This window comes from Pollicipes pollicipes, unplaced genomic scaffold (assembly GCF_011947565.3).
Source record: "Pollicipes pollicipes isolate AB1234 unplaced genomic scaffold, Ppol_2.1 Scaffold_3447;HRSCAF=4054_pilon_pilon_pilon, whole genome shotgun sequence".
In the NCBI taxonomy this organism is placed as follows: domain Eukaryota; kingdom Metazoa; phylum Arthropoda; class Thecostraca; order Pollicipedomorpha; family Pollicipedidae; genus Pollicipes; species Pollicipes pollicipes.
In genome coordinates, this window is record NW_023596297.1 from 1,323,674 (window position 1) to 1,335,702 (window position 12,029).

General features: G+C 60.5%; 1 protein-coding gene across 1 annotated transcript in view; it reads left to right on the plus strand.

The window, feature by feature from the left end:
* The window catches only part of LOC119091337 (PDZ domain-containing RING finger protein 4-like), an 89,796-nt gene that overhangs the window by 68,259 nt on the left and 9,508 nt on the right, over positions 1–12,029 (plus strand). The window contains 2 exon segments of the mRNA XM_037214065.1: positions 8,309–8,473; positions 9,414–9,545. Of these exon segments, the coding sequence (XP_037069960.1) occupies positions 8,309–8,473; positions 9,414–9,545 (297 nt within the window).

Consider the following 12,029-nt stretch of genomic DNA (forward strand, 5'->3'; position numbering starts at 1 on the left):
CTCGATTAATTTCCGTTCCTAGCGTTTTATGGCCCATTTCGCCGCCAGAAACGCCGTCTTGATGTGCCAGGTCAGAAGCGGCTTCGGCACTCCAACACTTCGGACGCCGCAAACGGCAGCGGCGCCCCAGCGACTCGCAGCGACTCGCGGCCAACAGCCGAGGCTTTCAAGCGGTGCTGCCTTAACGACTTTCGGCGGGTGACCCGCGCCACCTGAGGCAATCACCCCACCCGCTCCACATGCGGCTGCAGCGGCGACCGTTCCATGCTCCACTGACTCGCTTCGCCGCCGGTCACCGACAGGCCCACGCCTCAGCCCTAACGTGTAGACACCGGCCGGTCGTGTTGTGATAACGGGGCGTCACTCACAATGATAGCGTTGTTGCTAGTGAAGCAGAGACATGCCTATACGACCACGAACACTGTCGCAACCGTCGCGCGACCCCGAGCGCTATCGGCTCCAGTGTGGCCGGTGCGCCGCATACGCCGCCGCCAGCGCGTCGCGCGTGGCGCGGCTTGGTCGGTCGGAGCGCGACGCCGGTTTCTCCGCTCGGAAACCTGTCTCCAGCCGCGTTGCTGAGCCGGTGCCAGCCGCCGCGCGGCGCGCTTCAAAGCCGGCATGGCCCGGACCTGCGCGTCTGGCGTGGCCGACGACCCCCGGCAGCCACCTCCGCTGGCAAAGAAAGGGCCCTTGCCGGAGACCGGGGCGATTACCGGGCGAGATATTGTGCAGGGCGATGCGAGATTATCCCAGCATTGCCGGTTGTGGTTAAGTGGTGTTCTTGTGCTCACTCGCCACGAGGCGTCATCCATGCGCGTGTTTGCAGTGTACAGCGCGCATGGCAGAGCGTCTTGGGTGGAGAGGCTGTCGTAGCCATCACCATGGGTGCTGTCCGGATAGTTTGGATCGGGTCAAGGTCGGGCCATAAACCTCTCTTCTCCGTCCAGCCGCCGATGAATCGCATGGATAGGCCGTAATGGATGTTGATTGATTGAATGATGCGGATATCGTGGGCGATGGGTGGGCCCGTTTTTGTGGAGGCGAAGTGGGCTCCCCGCTGTCTGCCTCCTGGCCGATCATTTTCCTCCCTTCCCTGACGCGGTTGTCGGCTATCAGTCTGACGTTCATCACCACGTGGTATCAGCTATTTGCGTGACCTGGGGTCAACTAATGACCTCCAGAGCAGCAGTTTTTAGAAGCCATGAATTTTGCGTCCAAGATCAAACCGAGTCCGCTGATGCACTGCACGCATGTGATCAGCCTGAGTGATTTACGGAGCGTGGAGTCCGTATTTGGTCTCCGTCGTCAAAGACGACAGAGGTTATAGCTGTCCATATTTCACTTTATGATGCTTGGAAGGGATTAGACCCAACGAAGAAGCTCTTCAGTTCTGTTTTTCTGAGAACGGCTCGAAAGCTGTGATTCCACGTAGGAACGCTTTAACAACAAACGTCGAACGACAGAAATGGTGCCAGTTCACTTCTTTTGATCCACTCACCATGCCTTGACGCTGCTGCCAACAACATCCACAATCTTGGACGCCGCTGTGGTACGTCCAATACCGCTGTGGTATTGGACGCCGCTGTGTTTGGTATTCGCGCCCCGCAAGGGTCGTGGAGGAAATATTAAATCATGAGATCCAACGGCCGTCGAAAAGAAGGATTACAGATGAGTCAGGTTATGCCTCAGCGTTGTAGGTACGCATTGAACTGAAACAGATGATGAATGATTCAGCGAAAATCGCGGGACAAAACATTCTAAAATGAAACAGCCATCATGCTGCCAAGTTGTAGATGGTGCCGCGCTCTGCGCTTAACCGACCAGGAGTCCATACATCAGCTTATCTTTCACACCAGCGCCACCACTCTAAATGTTAAAAGTCGCATTTTTCGCAGCCATCTTCATTTGTGTTCTATTTGTATTCCGTCCCTCGATCAGCCGAATCAATGAATGCCCCAGGCCATGTTTACCGGCGTTGAAAAAAACCAAGCGCTGTTGGTTTTCCTCATTCGAGCTTCTCCTCACGCTCTCGGACCGAAATTGAATCAGTTGTTCCATCGCTTTTTTCCGAAAGTAAAGCTCGCTTCGTCCGCCCCGGAGCCTGGCCGTGTGACGGCTTTTCCCCCGAGTGCGCTGTTTTTGGCGCCAATTTCTCGCGCCCAAACCACTCACAAGTTTGGTGTGGCCCTACTCCGCGGCCGCCTCCCCCGGCCGGAGGCGTCAGCTTGTCTCGGGCAGCTGGCGGCTCCACTTATCACTATTATCTCGTCACCACTAGATTAGTGGGGTTGGCGCACAAAAACGAACGCCCGCGCCCGACGCGAACGGCCGGGCTGTCCAACCCACCCTCCGTCGGCCTGACGGACCTACGGTCACGTGACCTGGCTGACGGACAGACGGTCACGTGACCTGGATGACGGACCGGCCGTCATATAACTCAGTCTGACGAACCGACGGTCACGTGACCTGGATGACAGACCTGCGGTCATGTGACCTGGCTGACGAACCGGCTGTCATGTGCCCCAGTCTGACGGACCAGCCGTCTTGATACCAGGCTGACAGCTAACATGTATGTCGGCCTGACAGGCTGGTTCCTTGCTCTCCGACCAGATGGGCCCATGTTGAGCTGGCGCCATGGGCGTCACGGGGCGATCTCGAGCTAAGAATGCTTATTAGAATCTGCTGAGCTCTAGGCTTTGCCTCGAGTGTGATCCAGTCATCCAGGCTGGCCTCACGTTTGTCAGCACGCTGATCAGCTTAATAATTCTGTCAGCTCCTTTCGCCACTGTAATTGGAAATTCGATCAAACCTCATTGCTCCAATTCCGCCTCGTGCTTTCATCCACCCGTCGGCGGCTTTGATATCTTTGTTGTGACGGGCGCGGACAGGGTGATGAAGCCGGTCTCCGGATCGGGATGACTGGTGCCGTGGCACCTGCTCCGAGCGTCAGTGGGTGGTCCACGTGTCAGTTCCGAGCCTCAGCGAGTCCAGGATCACCTGCGACACCACTCATTCTCGTATCCCGCGCGCAGTATTCCAGTTGTGCGAATCTGGCAGTGCGCTGGCGCCTGGCTCCGCCGGCACGCGAGGCGAGGACTGAGTCGTGTCAGCGTTTCGCGGCAGGGCGCTGCTTCGGTGGGCCGTCCTGTGGCAGGGCGCTGCTCCGATGGGCTGTCCTGTAGCAGGGCGCTGCTCCGGTGGGCTGTCCTATAGCAGAGCGCTGCTCAGGTGGGCTGTCCTGTAGCAGGGCGCTGCTTCGGCGGGCTGTCCTGTAGCAGGGCGCTGCTCAGGTGGGCTGTCCTGTAGCAGGGCGCTGCTCCGGTGGGCTGTCCTCCGGCAGGGCGCTGCTCCGGTGGGCTGTCCTCCGGCAGGGCGCTGCTCCGGTGGGCTGTCCTCCGGCAGGGCGCTGCTCCGGTGGGCTGTCCTCCGGCAGGGCGCTGCTCAGGTGGGCTGTCCTCCGGCAGGGCGCTGCTCCGGTGGGCTGTCCTCCGGCAGGGCGCTGCTCCGGTGGGCTGTCCTGTAGCAGGGCGCTGCTCCGGTGGGCTGTCCTATAGCAGAGCGCTGCTCAGGTGGGCTGTCCTGTAGCAGGGCGCTGCTTCGGCGGGCTGTCCTGTAGCAGGGCGCTGCTCTGGCGGACTGTCCTCCGGCAGGGCGCTGCTCCGGTGGGCTGTCCTCCGGCAGGGCGCTGCTCCGGTGGGCTTTACCGCAGCAGGGCGCTGCTTCAGTAGGCTGTCCCGTAGCAGGGCGCTACTCTGGCGAGCTGTCCCGTAGCAAGGCGCTACTCTGGCGGGCTGTCTTCCGGCAGGGCGTTGCTCTGGCGGGCTGTCCTCCGGCAGGGCTCTACTCCGGTGGGCTGTCTCGCAGCAGGGCGCTGCTCCGGTGAGCTGTCGCTCTGAGTTGGGCTTGGCCCCTTCACGTGTCAGTGTCACGCGAATCCACCCTCCGCTCGCGCCGGCCGGCGGCAGCTGTCGGTTACAAATGTTGAGCTGTCGGTCACGTCGTGGCAATGTCCTTCCACCAGCTGTGCTTTGTGCTGCGGCGTGCTTACGAGGAAGTGGCAGTACGCTAGATTTTGGGTGTGGGGTGCATAACAGCAGTATGGAAAGGTGGTAGCATTAAAATGATAGTAAACGTCTTTACGGTGTGTTGGTTTAGTCCACTGTAAAGTGACTGACACGGCATTTTCAAGTTGTAATGTGAAGAAAGTTTTCGTTGATTCGTGGTGAAGCTGTTCGCCGACCTCTGCTACGTTGACTCTTAGCGCTGCGACTGTCCCATGAGGTATTAACTGCAGCATGTACCCTCTGCATGGTGACTGACCATAATGCTACCCGCGTCGCGATGGTACCTTATGTCATGATAACTCTGCACTTTGAGCGGAAAAAAGATCACAAGTGACAATATTTCCGTCGTCTTACTTGTCTAGGTGAAAATCTGCTTTTGCTATCAGAAGTCACGCCACGCCGCGGACAAAAACAAAGATGGGCAAGTTTTTTGATCGGTTCAATCCCTGCAGGGGACCAGCGACCACGCTACATGAGCCTCCAAAATGCAGCGGAACGTCCAAAGTGCATGTGGGCGTGGCCACGCGATTTAGCCCGGGTGTCGGAGCACCGGACGTGACCGGCGCTGTCGGCTCTGCCCTGACCCGGCGGGCGGTCCGTCCGTGATTTAGCCCGGGTGTCGGAGCACCGGACGTGACCGGCGCTGTCGGCTCTGCCCTGACCCGGCGGGCGGTCCGTCCCTGATTCAGCCCGGGTGTCGGAGCGCCGGACGTGACCGGCGCTGTCGGCTCTGCCCTGACCCGGCGGTCGGTCCGTCTCTGATTCAGCCCGGGTGTCGGAGCGCCGGACGTGACCGGCGCTGTCGGCTCTGCCCTGACCCGGCGGTCGGTCCGTCCGTAATTCAGCCCGGGTGTCGGAGCGCCGGACGTGACCGGCGCTGTCGGCTCTTCCCCGACCCAGCGGGCGGTCCGTCCGTGATTCAGCCCGGGTGTCGGAGCGCCGGACGTGACCGGCGCTGTCGGCTCCGCGCTGACCCGGCGGGCGGTCCGTCCGTGATTCAGCCCGGGTGTCGGAGTGCCGGACGTGACCGGCGCTGTCGGCGCTGCCCTGACCCGGCGGGCGGTCGGTCCGTGTCGCGGCCGGAGCCGGTCCGGCCGGTCCAGCAGGGTCCCAGATCATCCGCGGGACGGTGAGACCGACCGTCTGTCATCCGCCACGGAGGTGACGGCCTCATTAGAGTGCCGACCGTCTGACCGACGGCCGCGTCACGCAGGTGAAGTTGTCCCCGCCCCCCTGCGGGTCATATGATCCCCGCTCTGTGACGTGAGGGATCATCTGACCGTTCGTCTGTCGCATGGAGCTGGAGAGCCGTCTGACTATAGTCTGTCGTACTGAAGGGTTATCTAAATCCCAGTATGTCACACTGCTGACATTTTGCATGTCTGCCTGCCTCTGCCATGCCGAGGATGTACTCTGACCCTACTCTAACCTGCTGAAGAGGTGAAATTGCCGGCCAGACCTCCCTCCATTGCGACGCCCCAGCTTACCGGCTTTAAATTCATATGTTTGCGCATTCACCGCCGTCTTCTCACCATTCTCCGCCTCGCCCCTCCCGCGGCCCCGTCCGCATCTAGGCGGTGCCCGGCGAGCGGCGGCTGCCGTCGTCGCCCGTCGGCCGTCGACGGCGATGCGGGCGTGCCGATCGACTCGGGCATGTTTTGGGCGCCGACATCAGAGGCGCCGCCGACCGCGGGAAAAACAGGGCGGCGCCGCTTGCCGGTCCCGGCGGGCGACAGTGCGGCGCGGCGAACAAACAAACCGCCGAACCGAGTCGAACGGTCGCGGGCGCACACAGAGCGGCTGTTCAAACGGCTCGGCGGAGGGCGCCGGGCCGCTCGCCGCTCAGCAGCCGCTCGGCACTACATGCACGGCACGTGGTGTAGCCGAATGTTCCGCGTAAAATAGATCTCCATCCCGGTGCGATTTTTAGGCGTTGGCCGGCGTTGACGTGACTACAGGCTCCTCGTCGGCCGGCGGTGACGTGACTCCAGGCTCCTCGTCGACCGACGGTGGCGTGACTCCAGGCTCCTCGTCGGCCGGTGGTGACGTGACTCCAGGCTCCCCGTCGGCTGGCGGTGACGTCACTCCAGGCTCCTCGTCGGCCGGCGGCGACGTGACTCCAGGCTCCTCGTCGACCGACGGTGGCGTGACTCCAGGCTCCTCGTCGGCCAGCGGTGACGTGACTCCAGGCTCCCCGTCGGCCGGCGGTGACGTCACTCCAGGCTCCTCGTCGGCCGGCGGTGACGTGACTCCAGGCTCCCCGTCGGCCGGCGGTGACGTGACTCCAGGCTCCTCGTCGGCCGGCGTGACTCCAGGCTCCTCGTCGGCCGGCGGTGACGTGACTCCAGGCTCCCCGTCGGCCGGCGGTTGGGCACCTCTCGCTAACTACTCGCATGTGCTGCTCCGATGTTTGCGGAGGCGTCCTCCGTCACCGGGGAGGTGAGCAGACGGGCCTGCGCAGCCCATCACCTGCTCCAGCTGCGCCGGTCAGGCGTCGGCTGCGGAGCTCCTCAGGCGGGGTCGGCGCCGCCGCCGTTCTTGCCGCCGTTTTTGCGCGCGGTCGCTGCCGGCTGCCGGTCCCCCGAGTCACGTGATCGCGCGGGGTGACGCCCGTGCGCCCGCCGGCCACGGCGCGCTGCCAGGCACGTGACCTGGACGCGGTCGGCGGCGCCGCGGCCCGCTGTCGTCGCATGTCGGCGGCGGCGGCGTGACGCGGGCGAAACTCTGCCGCTGGTCGCTGTTGTGTTTACGTGCTGCAGAGAGGTGTGTGGGAGTTGGACCGTGGCGAGCAGAGGCTGGGATGCAGGCCGTGTGGGGGGGGGGGGGGAAGGGAGTGGAGAGCGCTCCGGCCCGGGCCCGCAGGCGGGTCGACAGAAGGCTGCGGTGCTGGTCCGCACAAATGTTAACCGCACGGGGGGGGGGGTTGACAATTTGCATGGTTTTTAGAGGAAAGGCGGAACGGCACGTAGGAGGGACGCATTAGTCGCAAATGTATACAGGTGGAAGATAACTTATTTTCGTAAAAATAGGCCTCACAGTAAAGCTACAAGCGTGGTCTGCTCAAAATAATAACTGGCATGGAAAGTGTCACTCACACTTGATCTCGACTTCTGCGTCAAACGCTACGCTTCTAGCAGGTCTATGGTCAACTCGTGTTTGATTTCTATCTCCCCAGAATTAGTAAGTTATCAGCTTAAGGAGCTTGTGAGCCTGTGATCAAAGCTAGAATTATCCCACACTAATTGAAGAGTTCACAGCTTCATCACGGCACTTTTCGTAGAAATGACCTCGTCGGTACTGATCTACCGATGCTTATCACAGCCTCCTCCCGGCATTTCTCGTGAAAAGGAACTTATCGGTAGCGATCTACTTGTGATAGTCATGTAAACATATGCGTCCTCTCTTACCACACTGCGGATGCCCCTGACCTGCTCCTCGCCTGACTGCATTCTCCGCTGCCTGTCCACAACTCCGCTCTACCCAGCTCCTCCGCTGCCTGCCCACACCGCTGCCTTACCCAGCTCCTCCTGCTGTCTGCCCACACCTCTGCTCTTACCCAGCTCCTCCGCTGCCTGTCCATAACTCTAGCTCTACCCAGCTCCTCTGCTGCCTGCCCACACCTCTGCTCTGCCCAGCTCCTCCGCTGCCTGACCACACCTTTGCTCCACCCAGCTCCTCCGCTGTCTGTCCATAACTCTGCTCTACCCAGCTCCTCCGCTGTCCTTACCCAGCTCCTCTGCTGTCTGCCCACACCCTGCTCTACCCAGCTCCTCTGCCGTCTGCCCACACCTCTGCTCTACCCAGCTCCTCTGCTGTCTGTCCACACCTCTGCTCTACCCAGCTCCCCGCTGCCTGACCACACCTTTGCTCCACCCAACTCCTCCGCTGTCTGTCCATAACTCTACTCTACCCAGCGCTTCTGCTGCCTGCCCACACCTTTGCTCTAATCAGCTTCTCCGCTGCCTGCCAGCACCTCTGCTCTACCCAGCTCCTCCGCTGCCTGACCACACCTTTCCTCCACCCAGCTCCTCCGCTGTCTGTCCATAACTCTACTCTACCCAGCTCTTCTGCTGCCCGCCCACACCTTTGTTCCACCCAGCTCCTCCGCTGCCTGTCCACACCTCTGCTCTTCCCAGCTCCTCCGCTGCCTGCCCACACCTCTGCCCTACCTAGCTCCTCCGCTGCCTGCCCACACCGCCGCTCTAGCCAGCGCAGCTCGTGACCTCGCGCCTCTCTGTCGCCAGGTGAACGGCCAGGACGTCTCGAAGGCGAGCCACGAGGAGGCGGTGCGCGCCTTCCAGGCGGCGCAGGAGCCGATCGTGGTGGAGGTGCGCCGGCGTCCGGCCGTCGGCGGCCTCCGGAGCGACGCCAACCGCAACCCCAAGCCGGCGCCGACCGCCGCCGAACAGGTACGGCCGGCCGCTTTGACGCCTTCTATTGCTGGTGACGGCGCGCGGGTTGTGCAGGGACGCTTGTGACTGCCTGCCGCGGCTTCTGCCGCTCGTCGCGCCGCCTCAGGCTGGTTGGTGTGTCAGGGACGGTGGTGTGTCAGGTGTGTCAGGGACGGTCGGAGGATCGGACCCCCAGTGTCCCGCTGATGAGGCAGCGACATTCCTTTCGTCGCGTTGTTGTCGTCCCTGTGTGGGCTCGGCAGCACGCTTTTATCTCTAATCTCATGGGTAAACACGTATCTAACATCAGCTTACCACATTCCAGGCCGACTAACGACGTCCCTTCCGGCCTCATGCCACTGTCACCATCCACGCCTCCTCCGGTTTTACGCCACCCTCATTCTACAGACGTTTCTCTCGCCATGAGTCCCGCCATCTCCCCGCGCCCCAAGCGGAAGGCTGCTAACTCGTGGATCAGTGACAGTGACTTGTAAATCGGCCGTCCCATCATGAGCGGGACACCCCTGACCTTGGGTGGATCGGCCGTTTTTGTGTTGGAATGTGTTGGCCCGATTTTGATGGATGGTGTCCCGGTTCTGTCGCTTTGATAATCTGACATCCGTTTTATTGCGCGTAAATTAGTAACCGACAGCTGATGGAAGACTGGGGAAGTTCTTCCTCCGAGCTGGCTCGTGCTTGTGCTTGTGCTAGCTCGTGCGCAGTGCTTGTGCGGAGTCCGTTGCGTGACGTGCACGGATAGGTGCTGGGAAGTGCAAGAGGGTTCTCAAATGATTTGAGTGTACGTTGTCGTGAACTTCGTACACATTGGATTGTATTGTTTCAATGTTCAGCGGTTCGTGTTTGTTTATGGGAACTGCCAGCCTCCTCCGGGCACCACCCGGTCCGGTTGGTGTTCGTCAGTGGCGCCGACCGCCTCCTGAGCGTGCGTCTGCCGCAGTCGGTGACGGTGTCGACGCAGACGGAATCCTGGCCGTGCTGTCCCGAGTTTCCGCCGGCGCCGCCGTTCGACGAGCTCGACCACATCGACGAGAGCTTCGAGGACGCCGCCGAGCCCGATGTCGACTTCGAGGTCAGTCTCCGGGTCAGCCGGTCATCGGGTCACGGTGATCTGTCGTGAGTTGTGACCTACGTGTTGCCATGGAACTCGGACGTCCATGCTGGCTTTGCATCCTGTACTGTTCTCCCTTTGTGGCCTTGGTTTTTTTTCTCGGTATTCTGAGATTGGCAAATGACAGATTGCGGTAATGCTTCTCAAGCCTTAGCAGTCATTTGCCATTGCGTAGACGTCTCTGGACTGTGATTTTAACTCCCATCTGCAGCCTTCTCAGGAGCAGCGGATCAGGGGGATTTAGTTAATGGGAAACGGACACTGAGGCCGCCTACTGAGTAGTGGCCCCAGCTTTTGTTCAAGTTGACGGCCCATGGCTGGAAACGGGTTGAGATTGGACCACTCACTCTTACTTACCAACAGAGCACCAGAGCCAAGTAAAGCAGCTTGCCCCCTCCCCCTCCGAAGGGAGCTTACTCCTGCATAAGCCTTCCGCACTGTAATGGTCTTGTTCACGCCCGGCCTGCGGTGCAGTCAGGGCACTGGACCGGCGCCAGGCATGTCCGTGTTTTGGGAAGATGCTGCTGTTGATACGGCCGCGTCCGCTGGTTATCTCGGCGCGCACGGCTGCCAGATGGGATTGAGTTGCCAGATCGCGACGCCGATAGTGGCGCGCTGCCGAATGGCGGCGAAAGTCGGCGTTACGCGGGCCCGCGCTATCGTAATGATCGGCGCGTGGGTCGGCCGCGGCGGCGGCGAGCTCGGCGTGCGGTGTGTCTTCAGGCAGTGTTCGGATAGGGGCCGCTAACCGTTACCTGGCGCGCCATTGGTCTCATGCGAGCTCTGGAGTCCGGTGTACAATGTTACATCGGATCACGTCCAATTTATCAAATCAGGTCTGTCATGGTGTGTGTTTTGGGTTGTGCAGTCGGAAGACAACGAACTGGTTCAAACCTGCTGTAGTGTTATCTCTTTTTTCCTTAATTTTCCCAGCTCCAGTTTCACTCAAACTTAAGGAAAACAAAGGCAGCGAAGTTGCAGGAAATCCCAAGCTCCACGGCCTAAGTCTTCGCTCGCAGTTTATTTTTATCTGCTCGTAACACGGGCAGGACCATACGTGATCTGTGCACAGATGAACAATGCCCGGCGCCCGCACGCATAGCCGTGCAACTTGTTCGGGCTCTCCGCTGCAAACTGACGCATCAGCAACGGCCATATGCTCGACCCGACCGCGATCGCCGCCTTGTCAGTCTGGGGCACCCCGAGCGGCGGGGTGAGGGGCGGGGACCGTCTCCCCGGCGCGTCCCTGGGGCCCCCCGGCCGTCTCCAAATTGAAGCCGTCCCGTCCGCGGCCGATGCATTGAGTCCGACCTCACGTGCCGGGCGCGAGATCGAGTTACGTCCGCTTGATTGGCGTCGGCGGACGGCCCCGACAAAATCAGCAGCGACGTCCGTGGAGGGTCCGGCGATCGAGCCGGCCCGAAGGCGGACGGGTCGACGCTGGGGATCTCCCCTAGGCCGGCACGGAGAGTTCCGGGGGCTGGCGCTGGAAATATCTGAGGGACTGGCGGTGGAGAGGACCCGGAGTTTGGCACTGGGATCGATCTGCAGGGTGGTGCTGGATACAACAGCCCGCTGGAAAGGTCCGGAAGCTTTCAGCATTCACCGGGAGGATTCAGGAGCTGGCGCTGGAAAGGATCTGGAGTTTGGCTCTGGAGGTGGGCTCCATTCTGGCGGCCACGTTCGTGGCTACGGCACGCTCAGTGCTCTGTGCCTGGAAACATGGTAGGGAGATATGAGGACGTAGTGACGGCACCCTACAACATTAAATGCAAGAGGCCCCAGAGACCGGAGGGCTGCCATTTGGTGGCATTTGCCGCGAGCTACTCGCATATCCTCTCCGTGGAAACGCAGAAACTTCTTTCCGTAACGACCGGAGCGAAGCCCTCAATCACAATTATGTCCGTGGCCAGACCCATCCCACTGTCCAACTAACGACCTCAGACTGGTCTGGTGCGCTTTATTGAGGACATCTGCGTCGGCATACAGACCCCAGGGGAATTTTCTGGGAATGTACCGACGGAAAGTCCGCTCCAAGTCAACTGCAGGTCGAGCGTCTTCATTTGTCCGCTTGTGCCGTCTTGGTTCAAGGAATGTCTACGAGTTAAAATATTACTATCTCCAACGCACTGTGTGAATATCTAATTGGTTGGCAACGGGGCAACGGGCGCGAGCTCTCCCATTTTAAAACTTAACACGCGCCCAGGTGGTCAGTTGGATACCGTTCGCTCGGGTGGGGGGTCAAGTTGACCCCCCTGAGATTCCAGGAACTAAGAGAGCTAGAAACACTAAATTTACGGGGTGTATTGATCTGTACGTGAACTCACTTATGTCAAAGTTTGAGCTTCCGTAGGTCATGACTGTCGCGTCAAATAGGATCAAACAGGGTCAAATTCCAGGCTAGTCTTCAAAGGGCCCCTAGAACCTAGATAACTGTTCTAAGCA